Below are 24,676 nucleotides of genomic sequence, written 5' to 3' on the forward strand. Positions count from 1 at the left end.
AGAGATCTGTACCCTTTATTTACAATCCCATTTGTGTGATTACCCCAATGAAGATATTTTCTTATACCTAGGTAGTTACAGTGATCCCCATAAGGAACTTTCATCCCATCAACCCAGTAATTAAAACTGAGAGGACTTTTCCTATTAGTGAAACTTACAACCTGTCTTTTAACCCCATTTATCATCATTATCATTATAGTTAGGCTTGACAATGCAACAAATTGAAGACCGAGAAGAGAAGAGGATCCTGAGAAACAGAGATTTGAGACTTAAACTAAAAACTTTCACACATAAACAGTACACCATAACTGACGAAGAAAGAGCAGCCAGGTTGGAGAGCATCTTTCACACTATATGTGAGCAGTGCAAGGTCATCCGCAAATGCCAGGCAATTGAGTTTGATATTTTTGCCAATCTTGATGTTTGGTTGGCATTTCTTAGTCCAGCCTGCCGTCCACCTCACAACATTGTCGAGGTCTCTTTGCAGTTACTCACCATCTTGTAACTTATTTATTACTCTATACATAATAATATTATCTGCAAAAACCCTTATCTCTGATTCCAGTTCTTCACTCATATCATTTATATATTTTTAAAATTATTTTATGCCCACACTGGAGCACTTTAATCAATCCATATACATTTAATTCTTAAGAGTATTAACTACAAATTTAGCTTATGTTTCTTCTTCTGCTCCCAGAACTTCTTCATTCTTTTTGAGTGTGCTCACAACAGCCATTCTAGACAGAAGTTCCAGGGCACCTCAGTACCATGAAATACCTTGCTTCTTAGGGATGTAACATGAAATTTCTCCCAGTTTTACAACATTTTTTGTTTTCTTATTCTTTTTTCTGGTGTCAATCAGATCTAGTTTGTGTCTCATAGAGATCACATTGTGTTTATCCTTCCAGTTTGCCACAACAATTATAGAATAACTTTCTTTGCTAACTCTCTCTCTCTCTCTTCTTCTTCATTCTTGGACATAGCAGTACATTCTTGGGAATACCTTTCACATTTTTTCTCAGAGTTCCCACTAAATGTGTGGCATTTTCTATCAAATAATGGGCAATCGGAAAATTATTATAAAAGTTATCCATTACCAAAATGTGACCTTGGCCAATAAAATCCAGCATTAACATTTTAACCTGCAATTACTCACTTATATTTTTACCTAACATACTCTGATCAAAATGTTTTTTAAAGTGAGATGAACAACTGTGTGGAGTGCTCCTAGATGTGTTATATAGGGCATTTGAATCAGAATTCCTGTCATTAACTGAATAATTGCCCTTGGCATCTTCTTCTAACCACATCAATGTAAGTTTTTTTCTGACGTAACTCTGTGACATACAAAGAAAAGCATCACTGTACCACTGCTTATTCTCGCCATCAGGGGGATACACAGAGTGAGATTTGGGATATAATCTGCTGAAATGTCTGATTTGTCATCCCCCTTCTCCCTATGGGTGGTCCTGGAGCAAGTTACTAGATAAGGCAGTCTATACTTATTCCCTCTTCCCCCTTAAAATGATTTTTTTATGTATGCCTCTGGTCACCATCATCATAATCATTATCATTATGTAAGGATGGAAACTACAAATCATTTCAGATAAAATTATGTGTACTTACCTATCACACACAACCACAGATTAGAAGCTACAGTCAACACAACAACTATACTGATGAATAATATATCACACTCATAAAGAAAAAATAACTAGAAATTAACTGTACACAGCACAGCACAGCACAGCACAGACTAAACTTCAGCTGATGCTAGACTGTGACTGTTGCAATCTTAGCAGTCTGAACGGAATCTAATGCCATCACTTCCACGGTACATTTTACCTAACAAGCCATGTGGGTGTTCAGAAATTTGCCTGTTGACAGCCTAATGACTTTCTGCTACGTCTTGGAACAATAACATTTGCTGACATAGAGGTCAAACAAAACATGTCTAATACAAGAGATGCTGGTATAAATACACCAGTTAATACTAGACATATCCATTGTTAGATTTTTCTGATGGCATGAGCAATCGCAGGTTAATGACAATATTACTGACTCCATCACCAGTGATGTAGCAGGGACATGGGTCATCTTTTCCTGATAAATAATTGCCTCATAAGTGGAGTTGCACAGTTTGAACAATTTAACACCGTATCGTTTAAAGGACGTGTGACCTCGAAAAGGCACCATTGTTTTGTCAGTTGTTACAGTTTCTTCCAGAATCTTGAAAGTTTTGAAATTATGCCCAAGAAGTCAAGCAAATATCTAATTTCACCCAACTTATCTGTCTTATCTAATATGGTATTACCTGCAAAATGCAAAAATTTCAAAAATATCTTTAAACTGGTCATGTGTCATTACTAGTGGTAAAAAAAGGGCTGCAGTATAAGAAATGCTTTGACCAGTAGCCTGATATTTTAGGGTACCTAACTAGCCCCATGTATATAATGAGTGCAAAAAAGGTCAATCAATCAATCAATCAATCAATCAATCAATCAATCAATCAATCAATCAATCAATCAATCAATCAATCAATCAATCAATCAATCAATCAATCAATCAATCAATCAATCAATCAATCAATCAATCAATCAATCAATCAATCAATCAATCAATCAATCAATCAGTACTGATCTGTATTTAGGGCAGTTACCTAGGTGGTTTTTCTAGCCTTTTCTTAAATGATTGCAAAGAAATTGGAAATTTATTGAACATCTCCCTTGGTAAGTTATTCCAATCCCTAACTCCCCTTCCTATAAATGAATATTTGCTCCAATTTGTCCTCTCGAATCCAACTTTATCTTCATATTGTGCTTTTTGTATGGTTTAAACGAAAACAGAATTTTATTGTGCTGTACTGCTCCTCTCACGTCACCTCCATTGTCTGGTATGCAGAATGCACGTAGCATCTACAAAATAGAGCAATACTAGCAACCTACCGACACAAGAGTGCTGCCGCCTACAGCTCAGCCATTGAGCACTAGCATTTTGGCCTACTTGAAAGACCTAGGCTGCAGTTGGCTATTGCAATGTGCTGTACTTAATATCAGTATTTAGTGACATAAGGGGTTTATTGCTGTGTTCCACAGTGTAATAATTGTGAGGTGAAAGAGAAACAAGTGTCTTTACATGAGTTTTCATGTGATGGTCTAAGAGAGAGCACAAGTGGAGTGAAATAGCCATCAGATAGTGCATTTTATGGCAAAGCAAATATCAGTCTGCAAATAAGTTTGTCCAAAATGTGCTCTGTTCATACTTTCCAGAAAATCAACCCTAAAGCACTATGTTGACACCTGTTCAAAAGGAAACACTACTGGGCTTATATCACAGACACTATCAGAACAACAAAGCTTATACTAGCTAGCTAGTTGCTTAACGTCGCACCGACACAGATAGGTCTTATGGCGACGATGGGACAGGAAAGGGCTAGGAGTGGGAAGGAAGCGGCCGTGGCCTTAATTAAGGTACAGCCCCAGCATTTGCCTGGTGTGAAAATGGGAAACCACGGAAAACCATTTTCAGGGCTGCCGACAGTGGGGTTCGAACCTACTATCTCCCAAATACTGGATACTGGCCGCAATTAAGCGACTCCAGCTATCGAGCTCGGTAACAACAACAAAGCTTAATTGGTGAGGAAGGAGCCTTAGGTTCTCTTATTATCGATGGTGTGACTGTTTAATTTGAAGTTCAGTATTTATGTGCAGGATTTTCTGTTATCAGCGCAATGGAAAAAGAATGCACAATGAGGAAAAGTTGCCTCGTGACTTATATGCTCTGTCCTTTGAGGATTAGCATCTCATTCTATACAGTAATTCCTGTGCACTACTTCTTCACTGACATTGCGACAGAGACTGAGTTAAAAGAACTCACACTGAAGGTCATAGCTAAAGTAGAAGATGCTGGTTTCACAGTTATTAGAATAGTGACAGATAACCATACTAGAAACATTCTCTGGACTTTGCCAGGGAAGTTCACTTCCTGAGATATCTCACCCTAACACGCCATTATCTTTGTCATATGACTATTATCACATCACTAAGAATGTGAGGATTCTCTTTCTAGATGTAAGATGACATTGCTCAATGAGGAAAGTCCATTAGCCAAAGTATCTCAGAATGCTATTTGAACTGTAGAAAGGTGAAGTGTCAAAGTTTGTTAATTTTTTAACAGAAAAGACACTTGCACCTAGCAATTTTAGAAAGTGGATTCAAAGATTGTGCATCCACCATTGAGTTCTTGTGAGTCACGAGGAAGTGGTTCTGTATTCACAACATGAAGAACACAACGTATCATATCTATTCTCATGACAAGATATTTAGACACTTCTTTGAGACTGAGTACTCACTCTTCTTTGTTTTCTGAGCAAGTTGCTAAGACCATACCTTATGAATTACTTCAAGTGATCCTTAGAAGCTTTGAAAATAAGTAAATGTGTACAAAGAAAGAAACTGTTCAGTCTGGATTTAGGGCAGTTGCCCAGGTGGCAAATTCCCTATTTGTTGTTTTCCTAGCCTTTTCTTAAATGATTGCAAAGAAATTGGAAATTCATTGAACATCTTCTTTGGTTATTCCAATCCCTAACTCCCCTTCCTATAAATGAATATTTTCCCCAACTTGTCCCTCTTGAATTCCAACTTCATCTTCATATTGTGATCTTTCCTGCAACTGCAACGTAACCTCGAAAATGTTGTGAGATGGACAGCAGGCAATGGTATGTTGATAAGCGGGGTTAAAAGTCAGGTTGTGAGTTTCACAAATAGGAAAAGTCCTCTCAGTTTTAATTACTGAGTTGATGGGGTGAAAGTTCCTTTTGGGGATCATTGTAAGTATCTAGGTGTTAATATAAGGAAAGATCTTCATTGGGGTAATCACATAAATGGGATTGTAAATAAAGGGTACCGATCTCTGCACATGGCTATGAGGGTGTTTAGGGGTTGTAGTAAGGATGTAAAGGAGAGGGCATATAAGTCTCTGGTAAGACCCCAACTAGAGTATGGTTCCAGTGTATGGGACCCTCACCAGGATTACCTGATTCAAGAACTCGAAAAAATCCAAAGAAAAGCAGCTCGATTTGTTCTGAGTGATTTCCGACAAAAAAGTAGCGTTACAAAAATGTTGCAATGTTTGGGTTGGGAAGAATTGAGAGAAAGAAGAAGAGCTGCTCGACTAAGTGGTATGTTCCGAGCTGTCAGCGGAGAGATGGCGTGGAATGACATTAGTAGACGAATAAGTTTGAATGGCGTTTATAAAAGTAGGAAAGATCACAATATGAAGATAAAGTTGGAATTCAAGAGGACAAACTGGGGCAAATATTCATTTATAGGAAGGGGAGTTAGGGATTGGAATAACTTACCAAGGGAGATGTTCAATAAATTTCCAATTTCTTTGAAATCATTTCGGAAAAGGCTAGGAAAGCAACAGATAGGGAATCTGCCACCTGGGCGACTGCCCTAAATGCAGATCAGTATTGATTGATTGATTGATTGATTAAAGACACCACTCAAGCTTATTCATCTATTAATGCCATTCCATGCCATCTCTCCACTGACAGCTCAGAACAAGCAGCTTGTCCCCTTTCTCCTATGTCTTCCCAGCCCAAACTTTGCAACATTTTTGTAACTCTACTCTTTTGTCAGAAATCACCCAGAACAAATCGAGCTGCTTTTCTTTGGATTTTTCCAGTTCTTGGATCACTTAATCCTGGTTCAAGAACTGGAAAAGAATCCAAAGAAAAGCAGCTTGATTTGTTGTCATGGAAAGTTCAAAAGTCAGCTACAGAAAGAAAACGGACTGATCAGAATATATCTTGCTGTTGGTGATTAGTGTGAATGACAATTAATATTCATAAATAATATACAGGATTACTCAATGTATACAATAAATAAAATATTAAGGCAAGGAGGACAATTTTACAAGTAGTATCATACTTTTATTCATTTGTGCTGTTTATCTCAGTTTGCATTTAATAAAGCACAGTTTGTTTCACACATGTAACTTGCATTTGAGTCTTCTTTGATCTTTATTTCATACATAGTGTAACTTCATAGTAAGTGTCATGCTATGAAAGAAGGGATAAACCACTAATTTTTCCTTCACTTGAACTGTATACCTCCATGACATACGACTAAATGTCAGCACTCGCTGCAGCGAAGGAGGGAAATCCTAGGCAGACATGACAGTGTATTGTCCGGCAAGAGAATGAACAGGTCTTTTATAATAAACGTGGTCTAGGTCTAAGTACCAGTGCTTTAGTATGTAGGCTAATAGAAAGCATGCAGTAAATATAGGTTGTATGGAATGTTTTCATGTTCCTGGTAACTTTGATTATGAAGGCAATAATGACATAATGTGAAATCCACTAACATGGACTCAACAATTGGGAATGTGAAGAACATGTCCTGAGAGCGCTCCTGTGTAATGATTACATTGTCTAGTCCTAGATCTACAGAACCATCTACTACAGCTCCAAGCAGGTACATCCAAGCCTTCTCTTCATTCTTCCAGCCAAGCTTTGAAAAGGGGATGAGTTCATAACTGAAACAACAAATAAAAGAAAGATATTAGAACTCTTGTTTTCTGAAAAGATCTTTCTTAACAAAATGATGTGTGAATACCTCTTATATGCATGCTGTAGTGTTTAACCAGGCAAATCAACCACCCTTTATTCTTTTTTTTTTTTTGTATATCACGCAAATCAGCAAGATGTAAATGACACAATTACTTTTGATATTTCTCTGATTCTGCATGATGGACACTATCAACATTCTATGCCACAAGATCCTGACTGTTGTAGTGCATTACCATTTATTAAAACATGTAAAGTAAATTAATATATCATAGGGAAGATGAAGGTTGATTTTGAAACTGAGTGTTATCAGAGTTGGGTTAGTAATTGAGTAAACGTAATTGAATTACTTGTAACAAAACTCCTTTTTAAATAATAATAATGTTATTGTTTTTATGTCCCACTAACTACTTTTGAAGGTTTTCGGAGATGGCAAGGTGTCGGAATTTTGTCCCAAAGGAGTTCTTTTCCGTTCCAGTAAATCTACCATCATGATGGTGACGTATTTGAGCACTTTCAAATACCACTGGACTGAGCCAGGATCAAACCTGCCAAGTTGGGGTCAGAAGGCTAGTGCCTCAACTGTCCATGCCACGTCTTTAATAATTTTTACTAGTAATCATTATTCACAAAATGTAAACTTTACTCATAATTTCTTTCTTTCTTTCTTTCTTACTTACTTTCTTAATCTGTTTACCCTCCAGGTTTGGTTTTTCCCTTGGACTCAGCAAGGGATCCCACCTCTACCGCCTGAAGGGCAGTGTCCTTGAGCGTGAGACATTGGGTCAGGGGATACAACTGGGGAGAATGACTAGTAGCTCGACCAGGCAGCCACACCTGCTATGCTGAACAGGGGCCTTGTGGGAAGGGGTGGGGGATGCGAAGATTGGAAGGGATAGACAAGGAAGAGGAAAGGAAGCGGCCATGGCCTTAAGTTAGGTACCATCCTGGCATTTGCCTGCAGGAGAAGTGGGAAACCACGGAAAACCACTTCCAGGATGGCTGAGGTGGGAATTGAACCCACCTCTGCTCATTTGACCTCCCAAGGCTTACTGGACCCCATTCCAGCCCTCTTACCACTTTTTAAATTTCATTTCAGAGCCGGGAATCGAACCCAGGCCCCCTGGGGGGGGGGGGGAGAGGCAGCTAATCACACTAACCACTACACCACAGAGGCAGACTACTCATAATTTACTTCTTGAAATAAAATTTTAATCATTACTTCCTAGTAACCATTTCATTCCAATAATCAACATAATCGTATCCAGAGTTTGGCAACTTTGAAGTCCCAGAACTCGAGTGATGTCATGCCAGGGTTAGGAAATAACACCAAGTATAAGATGCGCACTCGTTCATTTACTCACAGCTTGTTGTGGTTACTTGTGGTTGTGGTTACTTCCTAGTAACTGTTTCATTCACAATAATCAATATACATCGTATCCAGAGTTTGGCAACTTTGAAGTCCCAGAACTTGAGAGATGTCATGCCAGGGGTAGAAAATAACACAAAGTATATGTTGCGCACTTGTTCATTTACCCACAGCTAGTTGTGGTTACTGGTTGAGATTTAGATAATCATGTGGTATTGTGTGGTATGATTCGAGCTGTCACTGGAGAGATGGCGTGGAATGACATTAGTAGATGAATAAGCTTGGGTGGAGCTGTTAAAAGTAGGGAAGACCATAATATGAAGATTAAGATGGAATTAAAAAGGACAAATTGGGGCAAATATTCATTTATAGGATGAGGAGTAAGGGAATGGAATAATTTATCAAGGGAAATGTTCGATACATGTCCAAGTTCTCTGAAAACATTTAAGAAAAGGGTAGGTAAATAATTTGATAGGAAATCTGCCAGCTGGGTGACAGCCCTAAATGCAGATCATTGATTGATTGATTGAACTTTGTGAGTTTGCCTGTGGTTGATAATGGAATCAGATTAAACTTGCGATGGCAAAGGGGTTAAGGAATTTTGATTTCCCTATTTGAATAAATATGTTGAATCGATTGGCCCTCAAAATTATAAAAACATGAGTATGAAATGCAAACTTTGTTTGGGAGCAATAATTTTTGGAGCTTCAAGGTATCAAGTTTAGTCTTCCTTAGTGATGATAGCCACTTATTGTCTCCAAGCAAAAAGTTTTACAGTCTTAGGGCATTGGGTGTTATAATTTTCTCACTGTTAGTTCCACCTTTGTCAAATTTTATAATAACTTCAGACAAATCATATAGATGTATATTATTATTATTATTATTATTATTATTATTATTATTATTATTATTATTATTATTATTATTAGTATGTAAACCTGTCATTGACAGTCAAAATTATGTACTATCTGTAAAGTAATTGAAAATTCTAAATGGAATTAATATCTTATGAATAAAAGTTACACTTTCCAGGTTTTATGCTGCATTTGAATGAAATCAAAACAGGTATTGTAGTATTTCTTTACAAACCATATTGAGTGCAGTTGTAGCTTGGAGTTGTACTTTGACATTTATGGATCTGCGTACTCTTGGGAAAACAACATACAACTGTCCAAAACACTGAAATGGGGAGATATATCCCAAATTTAATGTTTATGCTGGTGTCTTACTCATTGTGGCAGAGAAGGCTAAATTTAGAGGAAATTGCCTTCATTTAAAAACGAATGGCGTACACAGTTGCTAAAACTATTCTTGGATTAAAGCACTTTCTCCCTGAAGTTGAGTCCATCTGATATTCTTCATGAACAATATTTTTGTCTAGCTTCAGTAAATTCAATCTCGTTCCATTGCATGAACCAGCTTTATTAATTTTATTAACATTATGTTGTCAATGATAATGTACATTATTTGGTCACCTATCAAACTATTCACAACCTATTGGTTGATGATGTTAACTTGTTCGTTTCTTGGGCAAAAAAATTACTACTTACGGAAAATATTGAACTCTGACTTGGATGAAAAAAAGAACAAAATGGATTTTGTACAATATTTTGTTAAATACTGTTTTGAAGAATCTTAATAATGCCATTTGACCGAGCTCTCGGTTTTCAAATTTTAAAAGCCGTTCACTGAGTTTAATTCTTCATTTTGGGCAATAAAGTATAATATTTAAAAGTTGAATGGGTAACACCTGTTTTATAACAGTGAGGAATTACTGTCAGACACTGTCTGAAGCCTGCATCAAGCAAGTTCACATTTCTAGCGAAAAGTGATTTGTTGTTCATTGTAAGGAGCTGGCCTAATGTTGAAAGAGCGTGAAGGGGATCCATGCTGGCTCGCCCCATATGATTAACTCATTCTATCTCTTTTACTCCATGTCTTCTGACATTCTTATGTTACACGTAGAGCCCTGTGAATTTATAGTCATATCTCTGTCTTTCCTGTAACTTTACTCAATTCATCTTTCTCCAAATGCATCATTTTAGCTTCACTATTTTATCTCTGTAACTGCATATTTTGTCTTAACCAATTTTGACTTTGTTTACTCTTTTCGTCTTCCTTGAGGAGTTTTAGTGCATTGCATTTACAAACAAATTTATTTAACACATGGAATTCATACAGCTTTTGATAATCAAGAATTGAAATGAATTTTTATTTTATTTAATCATATGGTGATTATAACAACAAATTCACAAGTCCAGGTTCAAGTTTTCATCAGCCACTCTAGCACTTTCTGAAAGATTAAACACGTCGCTGGGGCTTCTGGATTAGGCATAAAGAGGGCAGTACAGGATGACATTGTCCTTGGTCTGTTGCTCTTCACTGCATTCACACATTGGAGAATCCACCCAACCCCACTTCTGGCATAGGAAATTGCAGTGTCCATGCCTAGATCAAAGTCGTTGTGGCGATGGGTAACAAAATTCCTGGTGAACTGGTAACAAGGGAGACAACCGGATCTTCGTTGCTTCTCTCAGCAGAGCTTCATTTCTCCTCAGGTGGGGTAAAGTAAACTCGTGTCCTCATCCGAGGTGGTGCAACTTTTTTCAGGCACGCCCCCATTGGAGGTGAGCTGCATGTACCATTTCAACCACAAACCAGCCCACCTGCCATTCTTAAATTTCTGGCAGTACCGGAAATTGAACCCGGGCCCCCGAGGACGGCAGCTAATAACACTAACCGTTACGCTACGGAGGCGGACCTCAGGTGGGGTGGTGGTATATGACTAAGTACGGGTAATCAGTAGTGAGGTGTTGACTTTACAGTACCAGTTATGCAGCGTATGGTATCATTCAGCTTAGTATCCACTTTATGCACATGTGCACTTTCCAGCCATACTGGGGCAGAGTATTCCGCTGCAGAGTAGAAAAGACTGATACCTGTTAATCGTAAGCAATCAGCGAAGGCTCCGCAGGAACTGCCACAAAGATTCTGCAGGATGTTATTCCTTGTAGCGATTTTGTGAGAGAGCTTGGTGAGATGTTCTTTGTTGCTCAGAGTTCTGTCCAAGGGGACTCCAGATATTTTAGGAACGGGTTGTACTTTAGTTTTTCACCAAGGAATGAAACAGATGGCAAGTCAGTTGCTGACATGGAAACATGAAACCTTGGTCTTAGAAGCACTTAGGATCAATCCCCAAGACTTGAAGAATGTTGCCATTTTGTCCAAGTCTGCTGAAAGAATGCCTTCTTCATCCTCAAAATTTCTGCTCTGAGCTACCAGAGCAATTGAAATGAATGATATGATATATGATAGTAGGAATGGACAGGGTGAAGCCCGCTTCTGGCATGGAGCCTACTCTTGTTGAAGAGCACCAAGGGGTCTACTGAAGGAGTTACCTCTCCATCCGATGGACGAATCGCCATCAACAGCATCATATGCCCTCACTCCATATGAGCACAGCCTACAGGTTTGGAATTTAATCCAGGCTTTTGGCACACAATCTAGTGATTATAAATTGTATACCATCACCTCCCCTACCCTGCCAGCCAACTTTCTGATGGTAAAAATATTCTGGACGAATGGGACTCAAACCTTCAAAGAAAGGTCTGAGACAATAACTTCATGCCTTCACGCTCACAGCCATCAGATAGACTGCTTTATTGTCTGCTTATAGACAGAGATACTCTGTTTCCATATTCCAGAGTGGAAGAAAATTATTCATTCAATTCACACCTTGTACCAGTTTAAGTCTGTCAAACGTTATAGTTTTCTCAATATATATATATATGTGAAACGCAAAAGATGCCTGACTCAGTTTGACAACATGCTGATAAATATAGCCATATACCAATGTCATCACAGCGATGAGACAATAACTTCGCTGACAGAAAACAATTTTTCTTTAAAAAAAGTACAAAAATCATGACTGTGACAGGTTCATTGTATTTTTCTTGTAAAGAAGGCATAGAAATCTATAACTGGTACCACTTTCATCTGTTGAATCCTTCTCTTTTTCTCAATATCACAGACAGAATTAAGGATTATATATATATATATATATATATATATAGTACCGGAAACGCCGCTACATGAAAACAAGTTTGAAGTATGTGTGTTAAACTTCGCGCAAGGTGGTGGATAGGCAGCCTGCCGAACTCGCTGACGTGCACAGCCATGACGTAGCTGCTTCTAACTAACTCCACACAGCCAGGCGTGACCATATATGGTAATGTTCTGACCCATGTGTAAAAGTCTACTTGGAGTTAAAATGTTGTTGTTTTAACACCGCCAACGTGGAGATCATCCAGGCAACAGATTCAGTGTGCTACTCTACCGTCTCTGCGATACGGGTGACGAGTGGAGCTCTACAAGTGCGGCAGATCAAACCTATGGTCGAACGAGACTTTGCATCTCGAGTGCTCGGTTCCAGCGGAGTTGGAACTTTATAATTTTCTTCAAGTGCCATGTTAGGACTTGTGTTTCAGTGACTAACTGAAGGAACTTAGAATTTTTCTTGTGAGTGTTGTAACTCTTCCAAGTCCTATGTTTGAACATGCGTTTGGACTTGTGTTTCGTAAACAGACTTTCTCAAGTGTCATATTTAAACTTGTGTTTTGCGACAAGCTGTGGGAACATAGAACTTTTCTTACGAGTGTTGTAATTTTCCAAATACCACATTGAACTTGTGTTTCGTGATGAACTGTGGAAACTTAGAGTATTTCCGATTATTAGTTTGAACTTATGTTTCATAACAAATTGTGGGAACATGGAAGATTTTTGAGTGCCACATCTGAACTTGTGTTTAAACTTGTGTCATCGTAATTGACTATGGAAACATAGAGTACCCATGCCATATCTGAATTTGTGTTTTCCTCTTGTGAACTTCCGAGAGAACATAGTATTTTTCAGTGCCATAATTGAACTTATAATTTATACTTCATAATCATTTTTCACGGACAGTGTTAGACTTTTTCCAAGTGCAGTTTAACTTTAATGACCATTTAATGACATTGCTAAACAGTCTTCAGGTACACGTAATTTTGTATATAGATGGAATAGGACATTTCTGAGTGCCATTAAATTTGTTTAATTTATTACAAACGTGCTAATGTGTCCTGAACTTGTATGAACTGTGCATCATGCGCTCAATATTGTGTTCTAATCATAAACTGACAAAATCAGTAAGTTAGGAACTGTGATGATAAAGATTAGTGATCTAATAGAACATTCCAGTCTGCTGTGCCAATGTTAGCAAACTTATGTCGTGATGTCGTGATGTCGTGATCTTGACATTATAATTTTCCCAAGTATTAATCGGCTGACATCCAATTTGTGGTCAGATATCCAGTTTAATTGTTTTACTTTCAAGTAATAATTCACGAACCTTGGTGATTCAACAAGGTGTTTGAATCAAGATTCGAGTGTCAATTTCATTAACATTCGACACATTCCACTTACAATGAATGAATGAATGCAATATTTAAAGGTCAATGTCAATTCATTTAACAGTGCTACGAGTGAGTTGAGTGCCATACGGAGGAGTTGTGTGCGTAGCACCCCTCACCTCTCAATATTATCGTGTGAGATCGAACCCTGCAACGTGTGCACCTAGAAATTCGAGACACCCAGATCCTCTAGAACTTCGAGAAATTCTAGAACGTCGAGAGCTTCACATCCAGGATGGGCGTGGTTCCTGTCCAGACCGTGCTCAGTAACCATATTGGAGTCCGGTAATTCCAGCCTGCTACAACGCCTCAACTCAACTTGTATGAAAGGTGATATGAATTTGTTTTCAATGAACAATAAAACTAAATTTACAAAGAAATCTAAGTTCAATGAACTAGTACCCCTCTCTGTACCAACTCCAATGTTTACATGCCACACCCTTAGAAATATTCCATGCTCTTCAAGCTAGTGTCAGCGTCCCCCAAAGACAGACATTTTTCCCGGTACAATATATATATGTATAATTATTATTTTTTAAATTTTTATTATTTACATTTTATGGGCTTCATTGGACCACTTTAGCCAACTTTATACAAAGAATTTTTCAGTTTCCTGTCAGTCCAGTACTTCTTCATTCTTTCGGATCGGATCTTTCTTTCTTCATTGAAAATCACCCTTCCTATTACCTGTTCGTTGATTCTGGTTTGCAGTCTGGTTTATTTGTCTGTGAGTTTCCTGATTTTGTCAGTTTTGTTTTTTAGGTCTTCCACTGTAATTTGTAGTTCATATCTTCCTTGATTTCTGTAATCCACTTAATGTTGCACTTACTATTCTATAATTTTTCTATTATTCTCCAGATGATTCTGTTCTCTGGTGTTATGATGAGATGTCCAAAAAATGAAATGCATTTCTTCCTGATTGTGCTCTTTACTGGTTTTATTTCCTTTTAGACTCTTTCCTTAGAAACTACTTTCCAGAGTCCATCCATTTAGTATGATTTGTTGATGCACGTTCTAATGTTTTCCCCCTCTATCTTGAGTATTTTGTCTATTTGTGCAGTGTTAGTTGTTTTGAAGATGGTTTCACTTGTATATGTTATTTCTGATTGAGTGACTGTTTTGTAGTGTTTTAATTTTGTTGCTATAGACAGGCCATTATTATTATTATTGATTGTTGCATGATGGAAAGGTGGGTCAATGTCTGTGTGTGCTTCTTATGATGTATTTATAAGTAATTGATGATATGCGTCACTAGAGGTTGAGCTAGAATACTCTTCTGGTACCTGTAGTATTGTTTTGCAACTTCATCAAATCATTTTGTCGACTTGTGGACGGGTTAATTGTAGATAAGTGTTTGATCATCCAGGATTGTAGGTTATAAGTTGCTTTCAAGGAATATACGACATCAAAGACAGGATCCTTCGCCGCCGCGGCTTAGTCACGGCCAGTTAGATTCCTTTGTTGCATGATGACGGAGGCAGAAGTTCAGAGAGATTCGGTAGAGCTCTCTCTTTTGTGTCAGAATAGGAGTGCAAACGTACTTGAATGTGCCAGTTTTGGCACACAGGATATCATGCAAGTACCTAATGGAAGGAATGAGGAAATAATAATGGACGAACAGCGTAAAGAGGAGGAACATCTTGAGATCACTAGGGCATTGGTGAAATGCATTCTAGCTATTCCGCTTAAGAACCTTAAGTTGGAAATCCAGAATGGATTACGAAAATTGGGAGGAAGCTCTCGATGCTGAAGCAGCATACAGGACATCCTGGAAGAGAGCTAGGGAAAATCTAAAACAGGAACAAACAACCGTAGAGATAAATGAATTGCCTATGACACCGTTAGTGACGAATGGGTAGGAGAAAGATAAGGAGAAATGGGTCGAGATTTCCTATAAGAAAAAGAAACAAGAAGAAGGAAATGAAGGAGGATAAAGATATCCAATCTTTAACAGATGGGGTAGATTCTGGCAGAATGGAGGCCATTGATAGTGGGAAAAAACAAGATAAACGGACCCATTTAAAATCAAGGGATCGTTCTGATGCTGTCCTTATCAAACCAGCAAATGGCAAGACTTTTGCAGATGTTTTGATGGGTATTCAGAGTAAAATAAAACCAAAAGACAGCGGTGTGAGCATTTGATCTATTGAAATTCAGACTGGGGCGATTCTTCTTGCTTTTAATAAAGAGACACAAAACAAGAACAGGGACAATTTAAATAAATCTTTAAGAGATGTCCTTGGAACGGATGGCAATGTGAAGACTTTAACTCCCCGCACTACCTTGGAAATTCGGGACATGGACAGTATCACCATTGGTTTAGATATAGAGGAACCTTGAAGACAGGATCTTCAGAATTTCGAAGGAGAACTGAAAGTCTCAATTAATAATCCAAACAGCAGAGGACAAAAACTTGCTATCATTGAGATAAAAGATAAGGAGGCCCAGAAACTTTTAGAAATGGGTAAAATTAAAATAGGATGGTTGGATTGTAGAATCTGAAAAAGGATCGTGGTATCTTGCTGCTTTCGATGTCTTTCGTATGGGCACCATGCACAAAACTGCAAAGGTGCAGATAGAAGCAAACTTTGTTTTAAGTGCGGAGAAGCCGGGCATAGGGCGGTAGGTTGCAAAGCAAATCTGAGATGCATAATTTGCACAGACATAAACGTTAACGAAGCTAATCGAAGTCATGTACTTCGCTCAAGAGCCTGCACAGTGTTTCGTGAAGCTCTCGAAAAGGCTAAAACTAGTAGTAAATGATGAAGGTTATTCAAGAAAATATGCACAGGAGTAGAACTGCCAATGATCTTTTTACGCAGATGACCTTTGAGATAGGAGTAGACATATTTCTTCTCAGTGAACCTTATCAAGGCAGAGACCACCCAGGATGGTTTGTAGATAATTGTGAGACAGCTGCAGTTTGAATACCAGATTTGGGTAGATGCCCAGTATCAAACCAAGGATGCATCGAGCTGTTACTTTACACCAAATGAGTCAATATTTGAATTTCAGGCTAAGCTGGATGGCCTAGAGGACGTATTACAAGGTTTTGACAACGGTTTAATCGTGGTTGGTGATTTCAATGCCCAAGCACTAGAATGGGGTATGTCACAGTATGACTCTAGAGGGTGCCGAACTATGGAGATGGCTGCTAGGTTGGGTTTGATGGTCACTAATATTGGAAATGTGCCAACCTTTCGATGACTGGGCTGTAGAGGAACCATATCGGACGTGACTTTTGTATCTGAGGACATCGTGTCGAATATCAATGACTGATGGGTAATTGAAGAATACACAGGAAGTGATCACCAGTACATTATTTTTCGTATTCTTCCTGAAACTTCACAGATTAATATTACATCGTATAAACCAACACGGTGGAATATAGAAAGTATGGACAGAGACATTTTTCTTGCTATCTTGAGTAATGAAATGGATAGCAAACAGAACAAAAATGTTGTTATAAAGGGAAAGAAGTGGCTGAGAAATGTGTTGAGCTCACCATGCAGTTTATTTGGAGAGCATGTGACCTGTCCATGACTCGTAATATATTACGAAACAAGAAGCGTTCAGCGTACTGGTGAACCAAAGATATTGCTGACCAGAGAAGATTCTGTCCACAACTACTATTGAAAATGTACAATAGCTGCCTGCTATTGGGGATGTTTAGTGTTCGCTGGAAAACAGCTTGGCTAGTTTTAATAAGCAAAGGGAAATCTGGGGCTATAGGCCTTTATGTATGCTGGATACTGCTGGTAAAGAATTAGGGAAACTTTTGCAGCCAAGAATACTTGCAGCAGTTCAACTAGCTGGGGACCTCTCTGATCGTCAACATGGTTTTCGAGGAGGGCACTTGACAATCGATGCAGTATGGGAAGTGTTGAATACAGCTAAAAGGGCACAAATGGGTAATCATCACTCTTGAAAAATGACACTCCTTGTGACGCTGGATGTTAAGAACGCTTTCAACTCGATAACTTGGAATGACATATTGGAAACGCTTCAAAATATTTTCAAACTACCAGAGTATCTCATGCGCATAATGAGAAATTATTTGAAAGATCATACTCTAGTATATCACACAGAAGATGGGCAGAGAGTGAAACGGCTTACAGCTAGTGCAGCACAAGGGTCCATCCTTGGCCCAAATCTGTGGAACATAGTGTATGATGGATTGTTGAGGTTAGAGATGCCGGAAGACACAATGCTAGTGGGCTATGCTGATGATATAGCTGTTTTGATAGTTGTTCGAAATTTGGAGTTGGCTCAGTTTAAGCTAAATCAAGTAATGCGACGGGTGAAAGATTGGATGGTGAATCACAGATTACAGCTGGCGGATCATAAAACAGAGATCGTTCTCTTGACAAGAAAAAAGGATCACAACCGTCATTCCAATGTATATTGACCGAGCTCGATAGCTGCAGTTGCTTAAGGGCGACCAGTATCCAGTAATCGGGATATAGTGGGCTCGAGTCCCACTGTCGGCAGCCCTGAAGATGGTTTTCCGTGGTTTCCTATTTTCACTCCAGGCAAATGCCGGGGCTGTACCTTAATTAAGGCCATGGCCAATTTCTTCCACTTCCTAGGCCTTTCCTATCCCATCGTCGCCATAAGACCTATCTGTGTCGGTGCGACGTAAAGCAAATAGCAATGTATATTGGACAAACAGAAATCAAAACATCTAGAAGTATAAAGTGCCTCGGAGTGATAGCAGCGGTAGCACCGATTGATTTACTGGCCTTAGAGAGACAGGAAGTATGGCGAACTCAAGGAGAGCTCGGAAAGAAGTATGCTAAGGAGCTGGCTTATAGGCAACAAATGAAGCGGTGGCAGCAAAGATAGGAGGAAGATCCTCGAGGAAAATGGACTAAGCGGCTGATACCACGACTAGCTGATTGGGTTGCCTGAGTTCATGGCGAGGTTAACTTTTACATTACGCAACTATTGACGGGTCATGGATACTTCCGGAAATTTCTACATAAAGCAGGTAGAGCGAGAGACTCGGCGTGTATTTATTGCAATGATGTAGATGATGTATTTCACACATTTTTTGTATGTTATCATTGGTCAACTCAGAGAAGATGTTTACATACTGAGCAAGGAGAGTTGATGCCAGAAACTATTGTGCAGGTGATGCTACGAAACCAAGAATCTTGGGATCAGATAGCAGTATATGTAGAAGGCATCCTGCGTCAGAAAAAGAGTGATATGATCATGAATGGCAGTAAGGAGAAATAAAGGAACAAGAAACCTGAAAAATTAGCACAACACCGCCCTGAAGTAATGCGAGAGCGGTTCCGGGGCGTAGATATACGTCATGGGAAAAGGGTGTGTGGGTTTTAGTGAGTAGGAATCTCACACGCTTGTGGAGTGCGGACCCTCACAAGTGTCTAATAAAAGATATCCCACACTTCCCTCATAAAAAATTATTATTATTATTATTATTATTATTATTATTATTATTATTATTATTATTATTATTATTATTATTCAAGAATTTTAGACTTTTTCAATCAGTTTGATCCACACCCTTCCAAGATGCTGGTGGCTAGTGCACCACTGAGACACTACCGTAAACCTCATTTATAGGGCAATGCAGTGACACCTAACAACTTGCGGGGAGGATATCAGTATTTGCCGCTTTTAACACATTGTAGACCAACTTGTGCTGCCACCTTGTTCTGCCAGGATCTTTGGAGGGCCATCGGAGTCAATATATCAGATCAGACCGCAAAATCAGCGGGAGAATGGAGGACTAATATCGAGGAGGCTCCTATTAAAGCACACCATAGGGTAGCTAGTGTGAGGTGAGTAACAACTCACAGCCCATGCCATCAGGAAATGTGGAACTGTATGCCCTTTTCTTATAAAATTGTACCCCTGTAACATAAGAATTAGAGTCTGGAGACAATCTGGTAAGAGATGAAACAAGCCCTTCATCCTGGAGTGCCATCAGCAGCAATGGGGCTCCATCATATTTTGGTGTAGATTAATGTTTAGTCGACGTACAGATTTAATTCCTATGCAGTCTGGAACACAGAGACAACATCCTCCAACCTGTAGTTACAGGATTTGCTGACACTGTGAGTTGATAGTAATGCTCGTGCCCATCAAGCCAGAGTGGCCAGCCAGTTCTTTGAGATGCATGGTGTGGCCAGCATATTCTGCTGAACATACATGGCATGAGCTGAAGAGAGCAATTACCCACTGTCCTGGTCCTCCTGCTAACATTCAGCAACTGATTAAAGCTTCTATTCAAGAGTAGGATTAATTTGCCTCAAAACAATGAATGATAATTTTGTGCTCAATACCTCACATTACCAACTTTGTGTTTTGTTGCATTTCTGTTGTTTTTGTATAGCTAACTGCATGTGATATTTCTTTGTATATACACTATGTATTGTAGGTATAATGTACGTACATACATACAGCAAAATAAAAAGTGCACAAAAGCAGAATATCCAAAACTCTTTTTCAGCATCATATTCTTAAAAAGAGAAAAAGGAAAACAACCTTCTTTTATTGACCATAAGCTCCTGTGTGTAATAAAATAAATATTCCTACAGAGTGAGTTAACCATACAGTTAGGGATGCACAGCTGTGTATTTGCATTCAGGAGACAGTAGGTTTAAACCCCATTGTCAGCAGCCATGGGTTTCCATTGTCACAGCAAGATAATTCTGGAGCTGTACCTTAATTAAGGCCACAGCCGCTTTCTTCCCACTACTAGAACTTTCCTATCCCACTATCACCATAAGACCTATCTGTGTCAGTGGGATGTAAAGCAACTTCAAAAAAACAAAAAAACAAAAAAAAAAAAAAAACATTCAGTCTAAACTACCTTGACTCTGCTGTTAAATTCTTCCTTTCCATTTCAAGACATTCTCTTTTGAGTGAGATGAAGATATCTATTCTCACCTGGCATTGATTGTTTTGGTGATGTACTCCAGCACATCCATGAGGTTGCTGTCATCATCAATGTCATCATCCACACTTGTTATCATATGGTCCTTTGTAGGAACACCAACTTTCACTTCTCCTCCTTTCATGGTGACGTTCTTGATGCCCACATTAAGTGATATACCCTGGAGATCATTTCGTTCTTCAACATACAAAGGTCTCTTCCATCTTGCAGAACCATTTATAGCATCCCATTCTCCAAGCGGGACCAGTACGATTGAGTTATTGGCAGTGCTCCTTAGCTTGTAAACCTGATACAAGTCAAAGAAACAAAAAGTTAGGTGAATAAAAAGTGCAGGTTGTTGTTGTTATTATTGATGATGATGATGCTTTTTGTTTAAATGGGCCTAACATATAAGGTCATTGGCCCTTTATTATTATTATTATTATTATTATTATTATTATTGTTACCGAGTTTTTGTGGTAGTTAAGCATGAAAGAAGGTGCTGGGTGGTGAATAGGTCTCAAGCTACTAAAGAGAAATTAAATTTTAAAATTTAACAAGGTTATATTTTCTTTTCAAAATTAGGTAACAACAAATAGAACAGGTACTTAGTAGCCGAAATACAACTTGAAATGTGCAATTACAGGGATTAAAGAATTTGGGCTTCGAGCCCTGAAAACACAATTCTTGAGCAACTAGCTCAACTTTACGATATACCAATTTCAACAAAAGGGGCAGAAGACCCCACTCAAACCCTGGAGCCCTTGCTCCAAATTACACAGCAAAGCCTCCTCGAGGCATACAACTCTCAGTTTTAGAAAAGAGCCACTCGCTCTTAAAGTTAAGCCTCTCCCAGGCCACACCAAACTCAACTTTCAAGTTGTCCTCAAAGGACATATACACAGGGGTAAAATACCCAACCTACTGAGGTCTATTAGGTGAGAAACGATTAATACATGACCTCTAAAATACAACTTGAGAGGAGGCGAACTTGCACTCCTAATACACTTTGCATTTAAAACCTAATCTGGCTCTGGGCCACTAACGCAAGGGCTAATCCCATACTACAGAGGTGACTTAGAGAAGAACACTTTACATTACATAAACGAAGAAAAGTTTGAGAAAATAAGTTCACCTCAAAACAAATGTGAGTGGGAGCTCGAGAGGGTTAGCACTCTCTATCCCAATATGTAGCTTTACAAGAAAAAGAAGAAAAGAGTAGTTACATTTTAGGAAAAGGTTACATGATGGAAAAGCTTCGAACCCGCCGCGAGTGTTAAACTGCCGACCTAGCAAGAAAAGAAGTTATTAAAAGGCCATTACCTGGTGTTGAACGGCTGAAGAAGAAAGAGGCGCTTCCCGCCTCCTGCTATGTACTTAATACACTGAAAGATGGAACAGAAGTGGCCCGGAGACCCCAAAATCAGCAGTTTATATCCTCTCGCGGAAGATTCTAGGCGTTAGGGGAAATAAAACACCCTCCCTCAAAGTTTTTATTGGTTCGGGAAAAGAAACCCCTACATAGAGGAAAAAGAAACACATTATTGGTGGAAAATTAATTAAAGAAATTCGGGATTGGCTAGATCCAAACTAAGGGGAAAAAGAGGGGAATACAGCCAACTTAAACGATAACAGAAAGAAATTTAACAAGAAACAAACTTTTGAAATAAAAATTTCTCCAACAAAATAGTTCTTTGACTCCGCACTAGGTCGCACTATTGTTGATCTTCAGTAGTGTCCTCTAGAAGAGAAAGTTCACACTTCTTACTTCAAGCGAAACAAAAACACATCAAAAGTGACACAGTTCACAAACTCAAAATTTTCCACGTGGTGACATCTTCTGAGAAAGTAGAGAATTAATAGAATAGATAAAGTTCAACCTTCCTCCAGAAGAGGAGTTTCAACTGGCGCAACTTTTAAATAAACAGAGTAGAGGTGTACCGCCCGGTACAGACCTCCCCCCCCAAAAGTTCCTCCAAGGGGTAACACAGAAGAACATAAGCTTTGTTTCCAAAATAAGGTCCAAGTTTTGATGTTGATATTAAGATTAATTGCGGAAGCATTTATAAGATTTTAGTAATTTGGTTGGTTGCAATTTCAAAATTTTGTTGTTGCAGGTGCAGTAAAGTTTTTCTGTTGTAGTAGTTGAATTTCTGAAGATAAACCTTTAATGCTTAAAAGTGAAGAAAAGTTTTGCAATGTCCACCAAATATTGTTGTTAAATTCCCAAATGTAATTATTGCTTATGGTGACTGTCCATGTAGTTGATGCAGATTGAGTCGGATGGCCAGACCGGCCGTTTGCAGCTTGCGTCCAACGGAGGCCGCTCGGACCCCTCAAGTACCCTGAGATACCGCTCGCCCGCACTATGAGGGGAGCAGAGGTGTTGAAGTACGCCGCGCCCGCGGTGAACAGATACAGGCTGCGGGCATGTAGCAGGTCGTGCGCCGCACATCAGCCTTGGCCGGGAGGAGAGTTCCGGCTCGCCGTGCACATGTCGTCCTCGCTGGAGAGGAGGGGGCCCATCCCCCTCCCCAGTCGCTGCACGGCGCTGCGCGGCTGCGGGGGCGCTGAAACATTAAAGCTAGGCGGCAGAATTGTGTTGGACAATCATTTCCTTTGAGGGTACAGGCTTGTGGAGAGGTTGAGGGGCCAGCGGCGTGTAGATATCCATGGCATTTACTATTATGAAGCCACAGTGTAAGGTGGAGCAGGAGACGGGAGCGTGGTAATGGCCGTGGCAAAGACAGGATGGCAGTTTAATGGGTCGGGGCAGGTTTCACAAACATGCTTACATCTAAAACCAAAATATTACAGAAGGGGCAGAATGCCTTAAAAGTGAAACTCAAAAAAAAGAAAAAATATAACCTTCATATCCTTTCAAAATAATATGAAGCAAGTTAACACAGAAATTACACCGGTTTCACCTGGGACAGGTGAACTCTAAATATCCTCTCGGTGGCTGGATTACTTAGCAATAAGGTAACCGGCGTAAGAAAATCGAGAATGATACAAGGCCCATGAAATCTGGGGGCAAGCTTGCCCGCGGGAACAAAATTTTTGACCATAACCTGGTCACCTACCTTCAAGGTGGTGGGTCTCCGTCCACGATCATACCTTTCCCTAACCTTTTCATGAGATACTTTAAGATTAGCTTTAGCCTTCTTCCAAAGATCTTTAATGTTGTCCGGATCTATTGTCTCGGGCAGAATGTCATTCAGAGACCAGAGGTTAGAGAGCGGCGTGTTGGGAACGAACTTAAACATCAAAGAAGCTGGAGTAAATTTGTGAGATTCATGAACCGCCGAATTCAAAGCAAAAGCTAACCAATGCAGGGACGTGTCCCACCTAGAATGATCTTCATGATGATAGGCAATAAGTGCGGACCTGAGATTGCGGTTAACCCGTTCAGCCAGAGATGGTTGAGGGTAATAAGCAGATGTAGTTACATGAGAGATGGACAAGTCAAAACAGAATTTACGAAACAGATTTGATGTAAAAGCTTTAGCATTATCAGATACAATGTATTGGCACGGACCAAAAGAAGCAAAAATGGAATTTAGGCAAGTAATGGTGGACTGAGCGGTAGCCAGCTTAGTCGGAAATAACCAGGAAAATCTAGTAAAACCATCTACACACACAAAGATGAACTTGTTGGCATTTCCCTTCGACTGGGGGAAGGGTCCTACATAATCAATATACAGGCGTTCCATGGGGCGCGCCGCTTGATGAGAAGACAAAAGGCCTACCTTAGTGGACGTGGTAGGTTTACTAAGCAAACAAGATTTACAAGCTTTTACAAGTTCACGGATTTCACCGTCCATACCTTTCCAGATGAACATTTCACGAATTTTTTCACGAGTTTTAAAGATACCAAGATGCCCTCCTAATGGGGACTCATGATAATACTTGAAGATCATAGGCACAAGAACCGCTGGAACAACAACTTTCATCAACTTATCATGCCTCGAAGGGCAACATAGAACACCATTCCTCAGAACATAAGGGACAGCATGTTCCCCAGAAGAAAGGGTTTCCATTATAGGAGCCAGCGTCGGATCTTCACGTTGGTACTTCTCAATATCCCTAAAAAGCATGGGAGCATCAGTTAAGATGGCATTAACATCAGATAGCATGGACTCGGGAGGTGATGAACTGTCGACCGGTTCGTGGGTCTCGACGTCGTTAGAAAACATACGGCTGAGTCCATCAGCAACAACATTTTCAGTACCTCTGATATGTCGTACATCAAATTGGAAGGCAGAAATACGGATGGCCCAACGGGCTATACGACCAGTACGACGCGGCCTACCTAAGACCCAGCTTAAGGCTTGATTATCTGTCTCCAGGTCGAATTTGACATGTTCCAGATAGAGACG

At 39.4% G+C, this 24,676-nt stretch overlaps 1 protein-coding gene across 1 annotated transcript in view; it reads right to left on the bottom strand.

Moving 5' to 3' along the window:
* Positions 1-24,676, bottom strand: part of LOC136861732 (glutamate receptor ionotropic, kainate glr-3) — a 137,620-nt gene that overhangs the window by 57,103 nt on the left and 55,841 nt on the right. Inside the window, exons 4-5 of the mRNA XM_068226180.1 lie at positions 20,312-20,604; positions 6,373-6,543 (exon numbers count right to left, since the gene is read on the bottom strand). Coding sequence (XP_068082281.1) covers positions 6,373-6,543; positions 20,312-20,604 — 464 coding nt within the window. The remainder of the gene's footprint in view (positions 1-6,372; positions 6,544-20,311; positions 20,605-24,676) is intronic.

The sequence above is a fragment of the Anabrus simplex genome, chromosome 1, assembly GCF_040414725.1.
Source record: "Anabrus simplex isolate iqAnaSimp1 chromosome 1, ASM4041472v1, whole genome shotgun sequence".
Classification (NCBI taxonomy): Eukaryota; Metazoa; Arthropoda; class Insecta; order Orthoptera; family Tettigoniidae; genus Anabrus; species Anabrus simplex.